Source organism: Natrix helvetica (genome assembly GCF_964273705.1).
Source record: "Natrix helvetica genome assembly, chromosome: Z".
NCBI lineage: Eukaryota > Metazoa > Chordata > Lepidosauria > Squamata > Natricidae > Natrix > Natrix helvetica.
In genome coordinates, this window is record NC_138554.1 from 44,028,515 (window position 1) to 44,043,726 (window position 15,212).

Here is a 15,212-nt window from a genome sequence, read left to right on the forward strand (position 1 = left end):
CTATATGAAATGTTTTTATTGTAACTAAATGTGTAACTAATTCTATGAGATTGAATTAACTTTAGGAAAATGGCAGCATTTTGGTTGATTTAGATTTGAATCAGTGGTCAGACAATTGCCAGAACACTTCACAAGTCCTGTTGTCCATAAATATATATTTCTTATTTCTTCCTATTGGGAACAAAATCAAATGTCATGTGATAGTAAGACTATTGAAGTACAGTATGTCAGAGAGAACTCGGTTTCAGTTACTGAATATATCTAACTGCACCACTTTGATATAGTCACTATCTTCAACCCTGACTTACTAGCACAGTCGGTGTATCTTTCCTTCTTTCTGCCTTCTCCAAACTAAGCATATTGTTTTTTCCAATCAGACAACATACTGCTTGGTTAGGACAGCTATTCCATTCTTCTGTTTAATCACAGCCGCATCCTTCTCTATATTCAGCCTTTCCTTTCTTAAAATTCAATATTTCTTTTAATCCACTGATGATATTTATTGAGCTGTGTTTTCCTCTCTTCTAACAGTCTTTGGATAGCTTGGGCACCTCTGAAGACACACGTTCAAAGAGGCATTCCACCTCTGATCTTTCGGATGTCACTTTCAGTGATGTGAGGAAAGAGGGCTGGCTCCACTATAAACAGATCCTCACCAAAAAAGGCAAAGTATGTCTGAAATTTTCTATAAGGCTCTCCTTAAGAGAAAAGAATAATGTTAAGTTTTGGTAATACAGGGCATCTCTGTTCATGTGCATGATAGGGTTTGAGGAGGTAAGAATTGTAATTTTACAAACCCATAAAACCTGAACTTGTAATGATTTCAAGAATGAAATGTTTGGGTAATAGTAGAGGTGATGATTCAGTAGAAATAGCCAGAACATTGATTGGAATAGGTTAAGTTGGCCAAAATAAAATTAATTCAGTCGAAATAAAATTTTGATTTCAATGAGAGTTAAATATTGGTTAAATATTAAATTATTCTGTGACTATTCATTGTGATGACTGAGGTTAATGAAGGCTGTAGTTTATTAACACCCATAGGTACACATATGTTTATCTCCTTTAAAGAAAAGATGGTTGAACGGAGGCATTAATAGAGAATTATAAAATTACTCCTGAAGAAAGTAAGAATATGCAGGGGAATCAATCAATGAAATTGATTTGTTATTAGGAATTGGCTGCTTCAAGATGTGGCTTTGTCGTCTGAAATTAAAGTGGGTAGCAATTAGTAGGTGTTGGGACACTTATGGATTTTTCTATGGGAAAGTGTGCTGGGATATGTGCATCCTTTATATAAAAGAGTCACTGTATATTCCTATTGCTTATTAATAAACAGATATGAGTCCAGTGCTGTCCTTTGGCTATCAGGGATGATGAACTTAGGGGCAAGTGGCACCAATGATTGTTTCTCTTTTGGGGCTGCCATGAATAGGAGGAAGTAAATCAGGCCAGGATATTGCAATAAGGATTTGTTTCCTATTCAATGCAAACTGGAATCTCTGACTTGCCCCAGCTTCGAATTCTGTTCACTGTATTCCTTCATATAGGAACGAAACCCAATTCAGTACAGCAACCCTGATTTTTCTTGGAATCTGAGTGTTCTTTCCTCTTTTTCTGCTGCTAACCAACAATGTTTTAATGTTGGGTCTTTCTTTTGCAAGAGGCCTAAATGAATTTTCCATTATCCCTGAGGGTTCACCTCTAGCTCTCAGCCTTTGCTAAAGCTTTGCCCTTGTGTAGGACATCACATTTCTCTTATTAAATCAGAGCTATGAAGAATCCTATATTCCTTCCCTTCTTGCTTCTTTCCATCGTCTTCTTTGCCTTAGACTGCACTCTTATGCTTGCTTCCACCATCTTAGCCTCCTTTTCCTACATACAGGCCCCTGTAAGTGGAAAATAAGTTCCAATCACTAGGTTACATTATAAGTTAGAAATTATTCCTACCACCTTTACCTATTCCTTTCCCTCTCCTTGCGCTTTGGTTGTAACGGATGGGATCATTTCATAAACACACTTGTAAGTTTTCCTATCAATGCTGCCTTTATTTAATGAGAATGTATCAATGCCTGTCTATTCCCAGTATCTTCTAAGACTCTAACAGTGAGCCCATTAACATATTTTCCCCCCAGAGATGTTTGTATTACTGCAGATATTTCATTTTTCCTCTAACCTTTACAGTTTTAACAAACACCTATTTTTGCCACAGTTGTAACAACTACAGGTCCTTTGACTTTCCAGTGCTTTCCTTTTATTTGAGCAGGAGCTAAAGCAGGGATGAAATGCTACCAGTTCAGACCGGTTCGCTTTAAAAAATGCTAGCAGTTTGCCTGAACCAATAGTAAAAAAATGCTACAGGTTCGGGTGAACCGGTATTTCCGACAATCAGCTGTGGTTCACGATTTATATTAGCTAGAATCGTCGGATTTCCCGCTTTCTAGCTAATCTAAATTGCGTGGTGCAGCAGATCTCCCCCCCCCCCCCATCCGGGTCGCTGTTCTACTTACATTTGCAGACTTGGAAGCCTTCAAAATGTTCCTGTTTAGCACTGTGCTGGCACGCCTCAGGTGTGCACGCGTGCAAAGCTCCTACTTTCCTACTTTCTGGAGTAGGATTTCTTCTTTGGTATCTTCCTTTCTAATATCCTGTGACCATTTTGCTGCCAAGCAGTCCTCAGACAATTCTACTGCCCTTTGATCTGTTTCTGGGTTGTGCTGTTACATTCAAAACCTCACTTTAATAGGGAGTATGTGTAGGAACTATTCTAAAATTACTTCCTCTACCACTTTTCCTTTGCTCCTTTCATCTGGCCTCAACCATTTCCTGCCTAAGTCTTCTAACCCCACCCACTATTCATGAATCCCTTCATGGTTGTCATTTGTCATAGCTTCTATAAATTCCTCTCTATAGATGTAGGAAAATCATACCCGTATAGAATTATCTCTTTAACATTACTTCTCTTGCTTGAAAGCTATTATAAGCTCTTTCCTATTAAACATAGGGCTAGTCTCACTCCCAGGCCATTTACAAGAGTTAGCAATTTACCAGGTATTTCAAACCTGATAAAGTAGGCTTCTATGTCTTCTTCCTCTGATAATTTAGAGATTTTTATGTCTTTGGGACCACCTCCCCTCTCCGCACATTCTGAAAATCCTAGAGATGATATGCCTCATCTGATGACTGTATTCTTTTAAGGAAGTCTACCAGCCTCCGCCACCCCCTTGTCTTCTTGCTCTCTTTCACTCCTTTTTAATTCTGGCCTGGCCCTCTACAAAGCAATTGTTATCTTTAATTAATGAATTTAATTAATTAATGTTATCTTCCCCCAACCCCCACAATTTTAACCTTAGACTGTCTGCTGTTGACCTCAACTCAGCATTCCTAAGAGGTCTGTAAGAGGCATGCATAAGCGCACCAACATGCCTACCGTCCCTGTCCTAACAACCCCATTTATTCATATTCATTTCATGTATTCATAATCTTGTAGGTACTTACATCTATTATCTTATACATGCTTGACAAAACAAACAAGCAAACAAAATAAAAATAAAGCCTTTCCTCTTGCTGTTGCTCTAACATCCTGGTGATGATATTGGCCCAGGTATGTGAGCCTTTTCTGACCATTCTGCCTTCTTTGGCTTAACTACAGGCATAGGGTGGATACTTGGCTCAAATTAAGGTAAGTAGTCTTTTCTAAGGAAGAATCTTCCTTGCTACCTTTTCCATATCCGTGTGGTAAACTGTAGGTTCTGGTGAAAGATCTGATTTCTGCAGTCAATATGATGGTGGTTTCCTGCAATGTCTGAGCTCTACAACAGTCAAACTACCTTTGTGTTTGCACCTAATGTTTTGCTTTTTCATGGCAGATATGATTGTATGGTTGTTACACTCTATTGGACATCCCACTTCTACCATTTAGTCAGGAGTTCTTTTAAGTATAACTAATTTCATGAGCTCACAACACAAAAGAGCCAACACAGGTCTCTAGACAACACACACACACACACATGCATTCACAAGCTATTACTCACTCCTACTCCACTTTTACCCACTGCTATTACTAGTCCAATGACTGCTACTCTAATTTCACTCCTTATAAATTCTACAATTCCTACTCTTTGTGAATACTGCTAGAGAAAATTAGCTTTTTAGCTGCTTTACTTCCACACAGAAACAAACATCCCCTTGCCTCACAACCATCAGCCATTTCTCAGCACAGCTTTTATAGATAATGTTTCCCTGCAGGCTGAGGAGAAAGGTTAAAGAGACTGAAAACAGCACAAGTGCTAGTCATTTTCTGGGCAGCCTGTTCTTTAATACAGAGATTCTGTCAAGTAACATTGGAATTTTAACAAGGAAGGGGAGGGTGCAATCTATAATTGGTAAAAGAGCAATAAGAGGGAAGGAGCTCTTCCTTTTCCATTTAATATATATACATTCTGATTTGATGCATCTTTATTGTTACAGGATCCAGTTGCTTTAAAAATAATACAATAAAGGCTTATATTTTAGAACAGGTTTCTCTTCTAGTAGGGAATGACAGTTATGTATTGATATGCTTTGCATGCCAATTCTTGGAAATGAATCTGTATTGAAATGTTAGCAATATTTTAATATGGAAGTTGTTAGATTAATAACAGTTTTACAAACAAGCAGACATGTCAATGTGCTTGGTTTTAATTTCAGATTTAAAACAAGTATAAATCTATAAGATAAATCTGTTCAATACTACAAGACAGCTTTAACTTTTGAAGACCCTAATTATTCAGTTTATATTGCGTTGTTATATTTTTAGAAGACAATTATAATTTTGGCACCATGGTGAAATGCCATTTTTGCACGTTAAAGGGTCTAGGCTTGGCTCAGCACATTTCTAGGTAGGTCTAGTATAAAATTCTGGAGAGCTACAGGAAGGATGCGATGAATTGTTTGATATAAATCCAGATGGAAGGCTGAAAACAAGAAATGATCGTAGGATTAACCTTACATGGCATTTGGTTTTGAGTTCATCAAACTGAGTCAAGCTAGCTGCAATCTTTCTTAATATGGGCACCCTATGTAGAATTGTATACTGATCATTTTTTGAAACTGAAATCCACATATCTGCCCAGATTGGGAAACACTAGAGTACATTCATCTCCTGAGCTAACATGTTGACAAAATATAAGATGGAATTTCCAGTTACAGTAAAGGAGGGGAGTAAAGAGTCTATCTTGGATTCTCTCCATAAGAAGAAGGGACAGAGGCCAAACTCTTGAAGCCTGTAATTGCCTGTTCCCAAGAAAATGCACTTAGTCCGGCAAGATTTTTGTAAATAGAGGACAAATAATAAGGAAATTATGTTGGCAGTTACTTTTTCATGGAGTTGTTCTCGTTCCTTGTGCCCAACAAATTTGCATCAGTCTCTCACTTTGTTTTTCCTACATCCCTCCTGGGGATCTTTTTCTCCTCCTCATCCTTCTCATGTCTCATCCCTCCTTTCATCTCCCCTCTGCAGAAAGTTGGCGGAGGCATCCGGCAGTGGAAACGTGCCTTTGCTGTCCTGCGTGCACACTCACTCTACTTATGCAAGGACCGAAGGGAGGCTGTGGCCCTTGCCCCGCCCCCAGGTGAGGAGGAGCAGCCACCAATCAGCATCCGAGCGTGCCTGGTAGACATCTCCTACAGTGACACCAAGAGGAAGCACGTCTTCCGGCTGACGACCGCTGACTTCTGTGAATGTCTCTTTCAGGCCGAGGACCGGGATGACATGCTGGCCTGGATTAAAGCCATCAGGGAGAGTAGCAAAGCCGAGGGCGAGGTGAGAAGTGGTGGCTTCGACACTGGCCCTCTAAATATACTTCTTTTAGCAGTTCCACCATTGCTTTTTCTTAATTTATCTTCCACCCTTGGGAAGAACCCAACTGCAAATGCTTCGTGTAATTATTAACTTGTATGGCTAAGGACAGTCAAGGCTTTCCTGCAATATACAAGGATCTCTGGGTACTTTCCAATGTTGCAACCACTGAATGGAAACATGGCAAGGATTGTGAACATAAAGCCTACAGAGGCTACTGAACTACACTCACCAAAACTTCAAACAGAATAGCCAATGGCTGCTGGAATGTATCGTAAAGCAATCTTTAGAGGCTCATGATTTGTGTGCCTATAGCATCTTAGAATTGTAAAGTCTGGGGAAGAATATTATCAAATTTATACAGTTCCTGAGTTCTGTTCTAATGTAGAACATTGTTGTATTCGGGTCTTACATGTAAGAATCTTACATGGGAAAATACCTGAACACATGGGATCTTACATGGGAAAAGACCCGAATATAACAAGACCAGCATACCTACACCCATGAAAATCTACGAAAACGTGTGTGTGTGTGTGTGTGTGTGTGTGTGTGTGTGTGTGTGTGTATGTATGTATGTATGTATGTATGTATGTATGTATGTATGTATTTAAAGATCAAACTATTGGAACTGTTAGGAGGTTTTTTTATCAGTAATTCCAAAAACTTTTGATTTATTTTAACTTTTTCAAGAAAGTTGGCAAAAAGATTGTTTCAGTCAAATAGAAAAACATTGCAATGAGAGTTTACTGGAGTTTTCATATCCCTTATCTGTTTTTCTCCCTTCCCTTCTGTATTCCTTTTTTTAAAAAATCACCAGGACCCTGGGTTTGCAAGCCAAGCACTGATCAATAAGAAACTAAATGATTACCGAAAAGTGAGGTAAATTACTTACCATCTTACTATTTTTCTCTTTGAGAATTAGCCCTCTTCCTGCCAAAAATTATGTTTCATATTTCTTAGATGATAAATCTAAATCTAGTCTATTTCATTTGAAGTTCAGGTTGCTATCCATTAAAAATATTGCTATATACATTTTTATATTTATTTATTTTATTTTATGAAATGCCTTTATTATTTTTTATACAATCCTCAAGAGAGCAGACATATCTATTATTCCTTTCTCCTCCTATGTTCTCTATAACAATTCATAAGTGACTGGGCCAAGATCAGACAGCTGGTTTATGTAGCTACTGTGCAGTGGTGGGTTGCAGGTGGTACGCCCTGATGCGGGCGTACCAAAGCCTGCCCGGAACACCGGATACCGTTCAGGTATGGTGCTCTGGAGAGCCCACCCGTTTGCCCACGCTCCTTACCTGCCTTTAAACTCTTCGGCGCTTCCGTGCACAAGCATGGCGCATAGAGCACCTGCGCGACTCTCCACCGAGCAGCTGGAGCGTCGCGGAGGCTCACGGAGGTATTGCTGGATGGTAAGATGCATGTGCGCGCACTGCACACATTCATGTGGAGGACGCCGGGTCTCACTGCAACTGTACCGGTTGCAATGGGATCCAGAACCCACCACTGCTACTGTGGGACTAGAACTCGCAGTTTCTAATCTGATGCCTTAACCACTACTTTAGATTGGTTTAGGATGAACTGGAACTCTTTTCAATCTGATCTACAGAAATCTTTATGATTCAGGGATTTGTTTTCTAAGAATGTAACATTATAGATTATATTAATCCCTGTTTGTATAGTGAGGTTCAGAAAGAATTTACACCTTATCGCTGAAGGACTTGATCTCAGGAGATGTATTTGAGGAAACTGAAAAATTAGAGAATTATATCCATACATCATACACACACGCACACACACACACACACACACACACATTTTAAAATGTTACAGTTTACTCTTTTAAATATCTGGATGAAGGTCAGTTTGTAAAGAAACTCTGGGTACAGTGATCTCAGCAACTCGGCATATGCAAGCATGAGACTTTCCCCCTCCAAATGGTAGGGTGGGATTCTTTTGTGAAAATAGGTAACATTTTGGGGAGGGGTGTCTTAGCTTATAGCTTCCATTTGCCCCTGCTTTGTTTATCTTGTTAACTTTGGTCTGAATGTATGTGTGAACAGCAATCAGGGACAAATTAAAAACATGCATGGAAGAACACTGTACATACATATGGATAAAAAAAAAAAAAAATTGAAACCACTTCTATAATTTCTGCTCCCAGTCTTGACATAGTAGCTTGGACTTCTATATTAGCATTCCCAGAGTGTTCTTCATTTCTTCAAGTTTTGCCGTCAAATCAAAGGGAACCTTGAAAAGCAAAGTCCTCTCTGTGTTTATGCATGCAGAATATATAGGATGGTTTATTCCTGAGTTTTGAAGCATGGTCTTTTTTCCTTTCAGTTCCTCAGGGACCAAACCAGATTCTTCCCCCAAAGGTCTTCGAGTGTCAGGGATGAAGTCAGAAGGCCAGAAGCAAACAGGAGTAGCTCCACCCTACTCCCCACGGCAAGATGGAGTAACAGTAAAAGGTATAGAAGGCTTGTGCAGTTGCTCCAGAATGGGGGATTACTATATAGACCCACTTCCATTATCTCTATCCAGTACCTATTTCTGATTGAATTTTGTACTCTGATTCTGTTTCCTATTTTCCTAATCCTAATCTTATTATGTGTCCCAACTTTGCTTATTTTGTATAGTCAAAAACTAAATTAAGAACAAGATTAAAATGTATAAGTTAAAAGTGAAAACCAAAGCTAAAAAACTCAGAATGCTAAAATGTTAACAAAGCAGAGTCAGTTCTCAAACGACCAACCATCCTCAGAGTTGCATAGATTCTTAATCTTCCATGGTAAATGGTTGAGCCAGTTCTTAACACTCTTTTAAACAAGCAGAAGAATGGTTTGCTTGCCTCACCCTGAAGGTAAGATGTTACAAAGCATGGGGGCAACTGCAGAGAAGGCCCTCCTCCTATAACACACCAGTAGACACACATGCAGGGAATCCCATCAATTCTTTGATTGATGGGATTCCTCGCATGCCCTCCTTGCTTGACTGGGTGGGATGAGTTGATGTAACTGAGACAAGACCAAGCACCCTGGTCCCATGCGTTGAAGAGCTTTAAGAGTGATAACCACACCCTGAATTGGACCAATTGAATTGTTCTTAAAGTAATGCCAAATTTTGTTTATGAAACAAGAAAAAACTATCAAAAAGATTAGACTATGACCTATGACTTATCACTTACTTTGTATGCACACTGGCTGACAGCTTATGCGCCAGAGACAAGTGTCCAATCACACTTGACCAGTAAAGAATTGTGCTATTCTATTCTATTCTATTCTATTCTATTTTATTTGACTAGACTGCACTGCACTACACTACACTACACTACACTACAGAACACAATTATTTACTAGTCAAGTGTGAATAGACACACAAGGAATTTGTCTCTGGTGAATAAACTGTCTGTACATACAAATAAAATGATAAGTCATAGGTCATAAATCATACAATATAATCATAATTATGATATAACAACAATTGATAAATCATAATATATCAATATGAGAAGATACTAGAAAGATGAGAGGTGAGAAAGATTAAAAGATGAGAAGTATGTGAAAGATGACAAGAATAATAGTAATACAGCCTACTGCATGGGTAAATATCTTTAGGCATAAGTTAGGTGTTTAGCAGAGTGATGGCATGGGGACAAAAACTGCTAGATAGTTGCCATTGACGGCACTGTCCCGAGTCAGAATCCAAAATGGCAGCGTTGATCCAAAACCACAGTTACATCATAATGAATTCTGCTGGAGACTTGGATTCAAGTCTCTTCAACTAGGGATTTGTATGATGATCTCAGAGAATCATTTGCAGTTTTGTATCTGCATTTTTGTGAATTTACTTTTTTAACACTTTGTTTTATTACTGACTTAAAAATGTGTTACATAAATTCCTAATGATAGTTTTAATAATGTTCCAAGAAGCACCCCGTACTATACACTTTTTGTCCCATCTGATCCGTTGCATAAAGATGAGTTCAAGTGCATGGATATTCATGTGATGACTTTGGAGACATTGGAGGCCAAGACTTTTTCAAGTGTCTTTCAAGCACAAAGTACTTTAAAAGTACTTTTATTCTCCAGTTTTTAGAAATGTTTTGTGGTCATGACATTATAGTTTTTAAACTGGTTTTGAGATTATTTTTCATTTTAATATCTTATTTGAGTATATTCTGATATATGTATTCTTTTTTTGTTTGTCATAAATCTGAAAACTTATATCCTCTGTAAGGCAGGTTATGAATTCTATAAAATAAAATTTGATTTCTTACTCATCTCAGATTATTTCTTCTCATAATATCTGGACTGCATAATTTCTTCTGTTATCAATACTTTTGGTATACAGGTGAAACTTAAAAAATTAGAATATCGTGCAAAAGTTCATTTATTTCAGTAATGCAACTTAAAAGGTGAAACTAATATATGGGATAAAACTCATTACGTGCAAAGCAAGATAGTTCAAGCTGTGATTTGTCATAATTGTGATGATTATGGTGTACAGCTCATGAAAACCCCAAATCCACCATCTCAGAAAATTGGAATATTACATGCAATCAATAAAACAAGAATTGTATATAGAACAATATCGGACCTCTGAAAAGTATAAGCATGCATATGTACTCAGTACTTGGTTTGGGCCCCTTTTGCAGCAATTACTGCCTCAATGTGGCGTGGCATGGAAGCTATCAGCCTGTGGCATTGCTGAGGTGTTATGGAGGACCAGGATGCTTCAATAGTGGCCTTCAGCTCTTCTGCATTGTTCGGTCTCATGTCTCTCATCCTTCTCTTGGCAATGCCCTATAGATTCTCTATAGGGTTCAAGTCAGGCGAGTTTGCTGGCCAATCAAGCACAGTAATCCAACAGTCATTGAACCAGGTTTTGGTGCTTTTGGCAGTGTGGGCAGCGGGAAAATGAAGTCAGCATCCCCATAAATCTCGTCTGCGGAAGGAAGCATGAAGTGCTCCAAAATCTCCTGGAAGACGGCTGCATTGACCCTGGTCTTAATGTAGCACACTGGTCCAAAGTCCTGTTGCTCAGTGGTCCAAAGTCTTCTTTTCTGATGAGAGCAACTTTTGCATCTCATTTGGAAACCAAGGACCCAGAGTATGGAGGAAGAATGGAGAGGCCAATCAAGCACAGTAATCCCATGGTCATTGAACCAGTTTTTGGTGCTTTATGCAAAAGTTGCTCTCATCAGAAAATAGGACTTTGGACCACTGAGCAACAGGACTTTGGACCAGTGTGCTTCATTAAGACCAGGGTCAACCCAGCCGTCTGCCAGGAGATTTTGGAGCACTTCATGCTTCTTTCTGCAGACAAGCTTTATGGAGATGCTGACTTCATTTTCCAGCTGTCCACACTGCCAAAAGCACCAAAACCTGGTTCAATGACTGTGGGATTACTGTGCTTGATTGGCAGCAAACACGTCTGACCTGAACCCCATAGAGAATCTATGGGGTATTGCAAGAGAAAGATGAGAGACATGAGATTGAACAATGCAGAACAGCTAAAGGCTGCTATTGAAGCATCCTGGTCTTCCATAACACCTCAGCAGTGCCACAGGCTGATAGCTTCCATGCCACGCCGCATTGAGGCAGTAATTGCTGCAAAAGGGGCCCAAACCAAGTACTGCTGCCATTTATTGTCAGGGGAAATTACACTCTGAGCTAATGAGGTGTAGACCGTCGGCTTTCCTAAAAAGCATATCTTCAAAAAAAGGGAAAATAAGACCCGATAAAATGTTCTAATTGAAATAAAATTTAATATGAAAATAAAATAAAACAAATCTATCTAATTGTTACATTTTGGCAAGAGCAATTGTCGTCCACCTTCTTGGCAGACGAACAGAAGAAAAAAAAGTCTCTGGAATGTGTGAGCAGGCGCAGTACATCACTTGCTGATAAAACCTATGACCTGCGTAGTGATATCTCAGCATAGCTAGCAAACAAATAACGCAGTGACACCAAGTACTGAGTACATATGCATGCTTATACTTTTCAGAGGTCCGATATTGTTCTATGTACAATTCTTGTTTTATTGATTGCATGTAATATTCTAATTTTCTGAGATTGTGGATTTGGGGTTTTCATGATCTGTAAACCATAATCATCACCATTATGACAAATCACGGCTTGAACTATCTTGCTTTGCATGTAATGAGTTTTATCTCATATATTAGTTTCACCTTTTAAGTTATATTACTGAAATAAATGGACTTTTGCATGATATTCTAATTTTTTGAGTTTCACCTGTTTTTTCCCCTTTCTATTTTTATATATTCTGCCCTGTTGGATTCTTTGTTCCAAAATATTCGTCCTGAGCTTGCTTATATCATAGGAACTTTATGAAGAAACCTTATCACCAAGTATCCTTTTCCCATTCAACACATTTTTCATAAATTTGACCGTAGATATCTTTGACTGATCTGCTGTTTTTATTTTCTCTACGATTTCTACTTCTCAGTTAACGGTTTCTTTTTTTCTCCCTCTTCTGTCCAGATGACAGTGTTCCTCAGAAAGCACCTTGGGGCATCAACTTAATGAAGAAGAGCAAGAAACCTGTTCCAAGAGCATTTGGTATAAGGTTAGAAGATTGCCAGCCAGCTTCTGACAACAAGGTAGTCTTTTCAATTGCACTAGATCTTTTATTCTGCATAAGAAAAGAACAGTGTCTAGGGAACTTTGTTAAGGAAAAACTGTTATCACTTCAACATGCCCAATTATCTGCCATGGGATCTAATTTGTGAGCCTTCTGCTTAGAACATAATTACAGCTTAGCCTGTTTTCTTGGTTTTAGTAAACCCGTAGGCAGGTGTATGCAGGGAAAGAGATCTATGTTGAATTGGGAAATGGGGAATGGCAGTAAAGGACATTGAGTTTTAATCTAATGGGAAGAACTAGATTGCTCAGACATAGCGTTATTTCTTGAGGAATATCCACATAACACTTTCCTAAATAAGAAAGATGGCACATAATGTTAGCAAAATTAACATGGCTTGAAATCTGATTGGAGCACAATATTGTTTGTGGTTTCTTTGGAAATGTGAAACTCATTCCTGAATTTCATTCCCACTTAAAAGACAAGAATCCAAGTTTTGAGCATGGATTCATTAGTAGTCAGATCTGGAAGTTGCTCCAGAGAACTTGGATTTGAGTCCTGGTAAAATAAATGTGCTTAGAACTCAAAAGATAATGTACTGTATACTGTATACGACAGAGGTGTCCAAACTTGGGAACTTTAAGACTTGTGGACTTCAACTGGGGAATTCTGGGAGTTGAAGTCCACAAGTCTTAAAGTTCCCAAGTTTGGACACCCCTGGTATACGATATATCTTTGGGACTAGTCAACTGGTTTAGGCTTCAAATTGCTTCTACTGCATAAAAAAGGTTCTTGGTTTTTAAGGTTCCCAACCCTGGTACCAGTATCTTTATCATCTTGTCTTCCACAGAAAATCCCCCTGATTGTGGAAGCCTGTTGCAAGGTAGTGGAAGACAAAGGTTTGGAATACATGGGCATCTATCGAGTCCCAGGGAACAATGCTGTGGTATCCAGCCTACAAGAGCAACTAAACAAAGGGGCAGCAGACATCAACTTGCAAGATGAGGTGAGAATAAGATTGCTATGCTCATACTCTGCTCTCTTCACTTCTATTGAAAGAAAATATCCCAGTACTATTAGATAGTACTGACACCTAGCTGTCAGTTGCTTATAGTACATGTGTTTACACATGAGGCCTGTATATGTATTGTTTTGGGTTAGTTATGGAGCAGATCCAAAACCAGTCCACAATGGCCTTTCTATTAGAAGACACGGCAAGATCAGCAGCAAATAAATTTGTCAAATAAATAAAAATGAATAAGTAATGCAAATACTAATAACATTTATTAACTTGTCTTAGCTTCTTAGCAGTCTTAATCTTATTATTAACAGTGTGAAGAAAACATTACTTTCCTATTGTTAAAGAATTCTTGCAAGGATTATAAAAGTGAATATACCAGAATTATTTTGAGCACTTTAAATAGTTTGTACTCCAGGTTTCTGGATTGCAACTTTCATTTCCTTTGTCAGCTTGGCAACAGGAGTTCTTGCTCAAAACAATGGAAGTTTAGAATCTTAATGCATCAGGATGACACAAGATTATGTAATATTACTCTTAAGTCCTTTATGAAAGTGTAAATATTTCCTCCTGTTAATCAGGCCCAGGAAAAGTAGGGAATAGGCTTCTTTAGTAGAAGACTACCAATATACTTGCAAATGCATAAAATGCAGCTTCCTACACTGTGTGCACAATTATTAGGCAAGTTGTGTTTTAGAGGATTAATTTCATTATTGAACAACTACAGTGCTCTCGTAAAACTCAAACCTGAATATTTAAGAAAGTAAAAGTGAGGTTTTGGCTTTCTTATGAGAATATCTATGTGTGCAAAATTATTGGGCAAGTATTAATGTGCAGATTTATTATGCAACTCTGAAAAAATAAAAAGTTCCCATTTCACTCATTTATTTTATCTGTTAAAGTGAGAATAATAAAGAAACAACTCAAAATATACAAATAAACATTTCTGACATTTCAAAAAAAAAAAAGTCAGTGACTAATATAGCCACCCTTCTTTTCAATAACAGTCATAAGCCTTCCATTTATGGAGATGCATTTATGGAGTCTGTCAGTTTCTTTGTCTCTTGATGATAAACCTTTTGTGCAACAGAAACCACAGCCTCCCAAAACACTGTCTAGAGAGTTGTGCTGTTTTCCTTTGCCATAAATCTCCCATTTAAGAAGGGCCCACAAGTTCTCAATAGGGTTTAGAACAGGTGAGGAAGGGGGCCATGTCATTATTCTGTTATCTTTAAGGCCTTTAACGCCATGCAGTGGAATATTGTCCTGCATAAAAAGCATTGTTTTCTTGAAAGATGCAAACTTTTTCCTGTTCCACTACTTGAAGAAACTATCTTCTAAAAAATGGCAGTAGGTTTGGGAGTTAAATTTCAACCCAAAAATTCCAACTAGCTCATCTTTAATAATATTAGCCCATACCAGTACCCCACCTCCACCTTGCTGGCATCTGAGTCGAAGTGGAGCTCTGTCCCCATTACTGATCCAACCTTGGGTCCATCCATTTGGTCTATCAAGAGTCACTCTCATCTTTTGCCAGAAGGAATGCTAATTTTCTGGGAGGGCAGTAGAATTAGAATTAACACAGTTGTGGAGGCGGAGGCCTTTATTAAAAAAAATAGTGCCCTCCTAGATCAAACAGGGGACAGTACACAAGATGTGAAGGAGGGAGGAGCCAGCAGACAGGGGAGAGGATGCAACACTTAGAAGACTCAGATCACAAAAATGAGCTGAAAC

The 15,212-nt window shown here is 38.5% G+C and overlaps 1 protein-coding gene across 5 annotated transcripts in view; it reads left to right on the forward strand.

Annotated features, from left to right (window-relative positions):
• ARHGAP23 (Rho GTPase activating protein 23) overlaps window positions 1-15,212 on the forward strand; it is a 201,909-nt gene that overhangs the window by 154,531 nt on the left and 32,166 nt on the right. For all 5 annotated transcript variants that reach the window (XR_014173530.1, XM_081932088.1, XM_081932090.1 and 2 more), the window contains 6 exons: window positions 532-669; window positions 5,501-5,803; window positions 6,657-6,718; window positions 8,198-8,325; window positions 12,361-12,479; window positions 13,311-13,466. Coding sequence is in view for 4 of the 5 variants with exons in the window: in XM_081932088.1 (XP_081788214.1) it covers window positions 532-669; window positions 5,501-5,803; window positions 6,657-6,718; window positions 8,198-8,325; window positions 12,361-12,479; window positions 13,311-13,466 (906 nt within the window). In the remaining variant the exon portion in view is untranslated. The remainder of the gene's footprint in view (window positions 1-531; window positions 670-5,500; window positions 5,804-6,656; window positions 6,719-8,197; window positions 8,326-12,360; window positions 12,480-13,310; window positions 13,467-15,212) is intronic.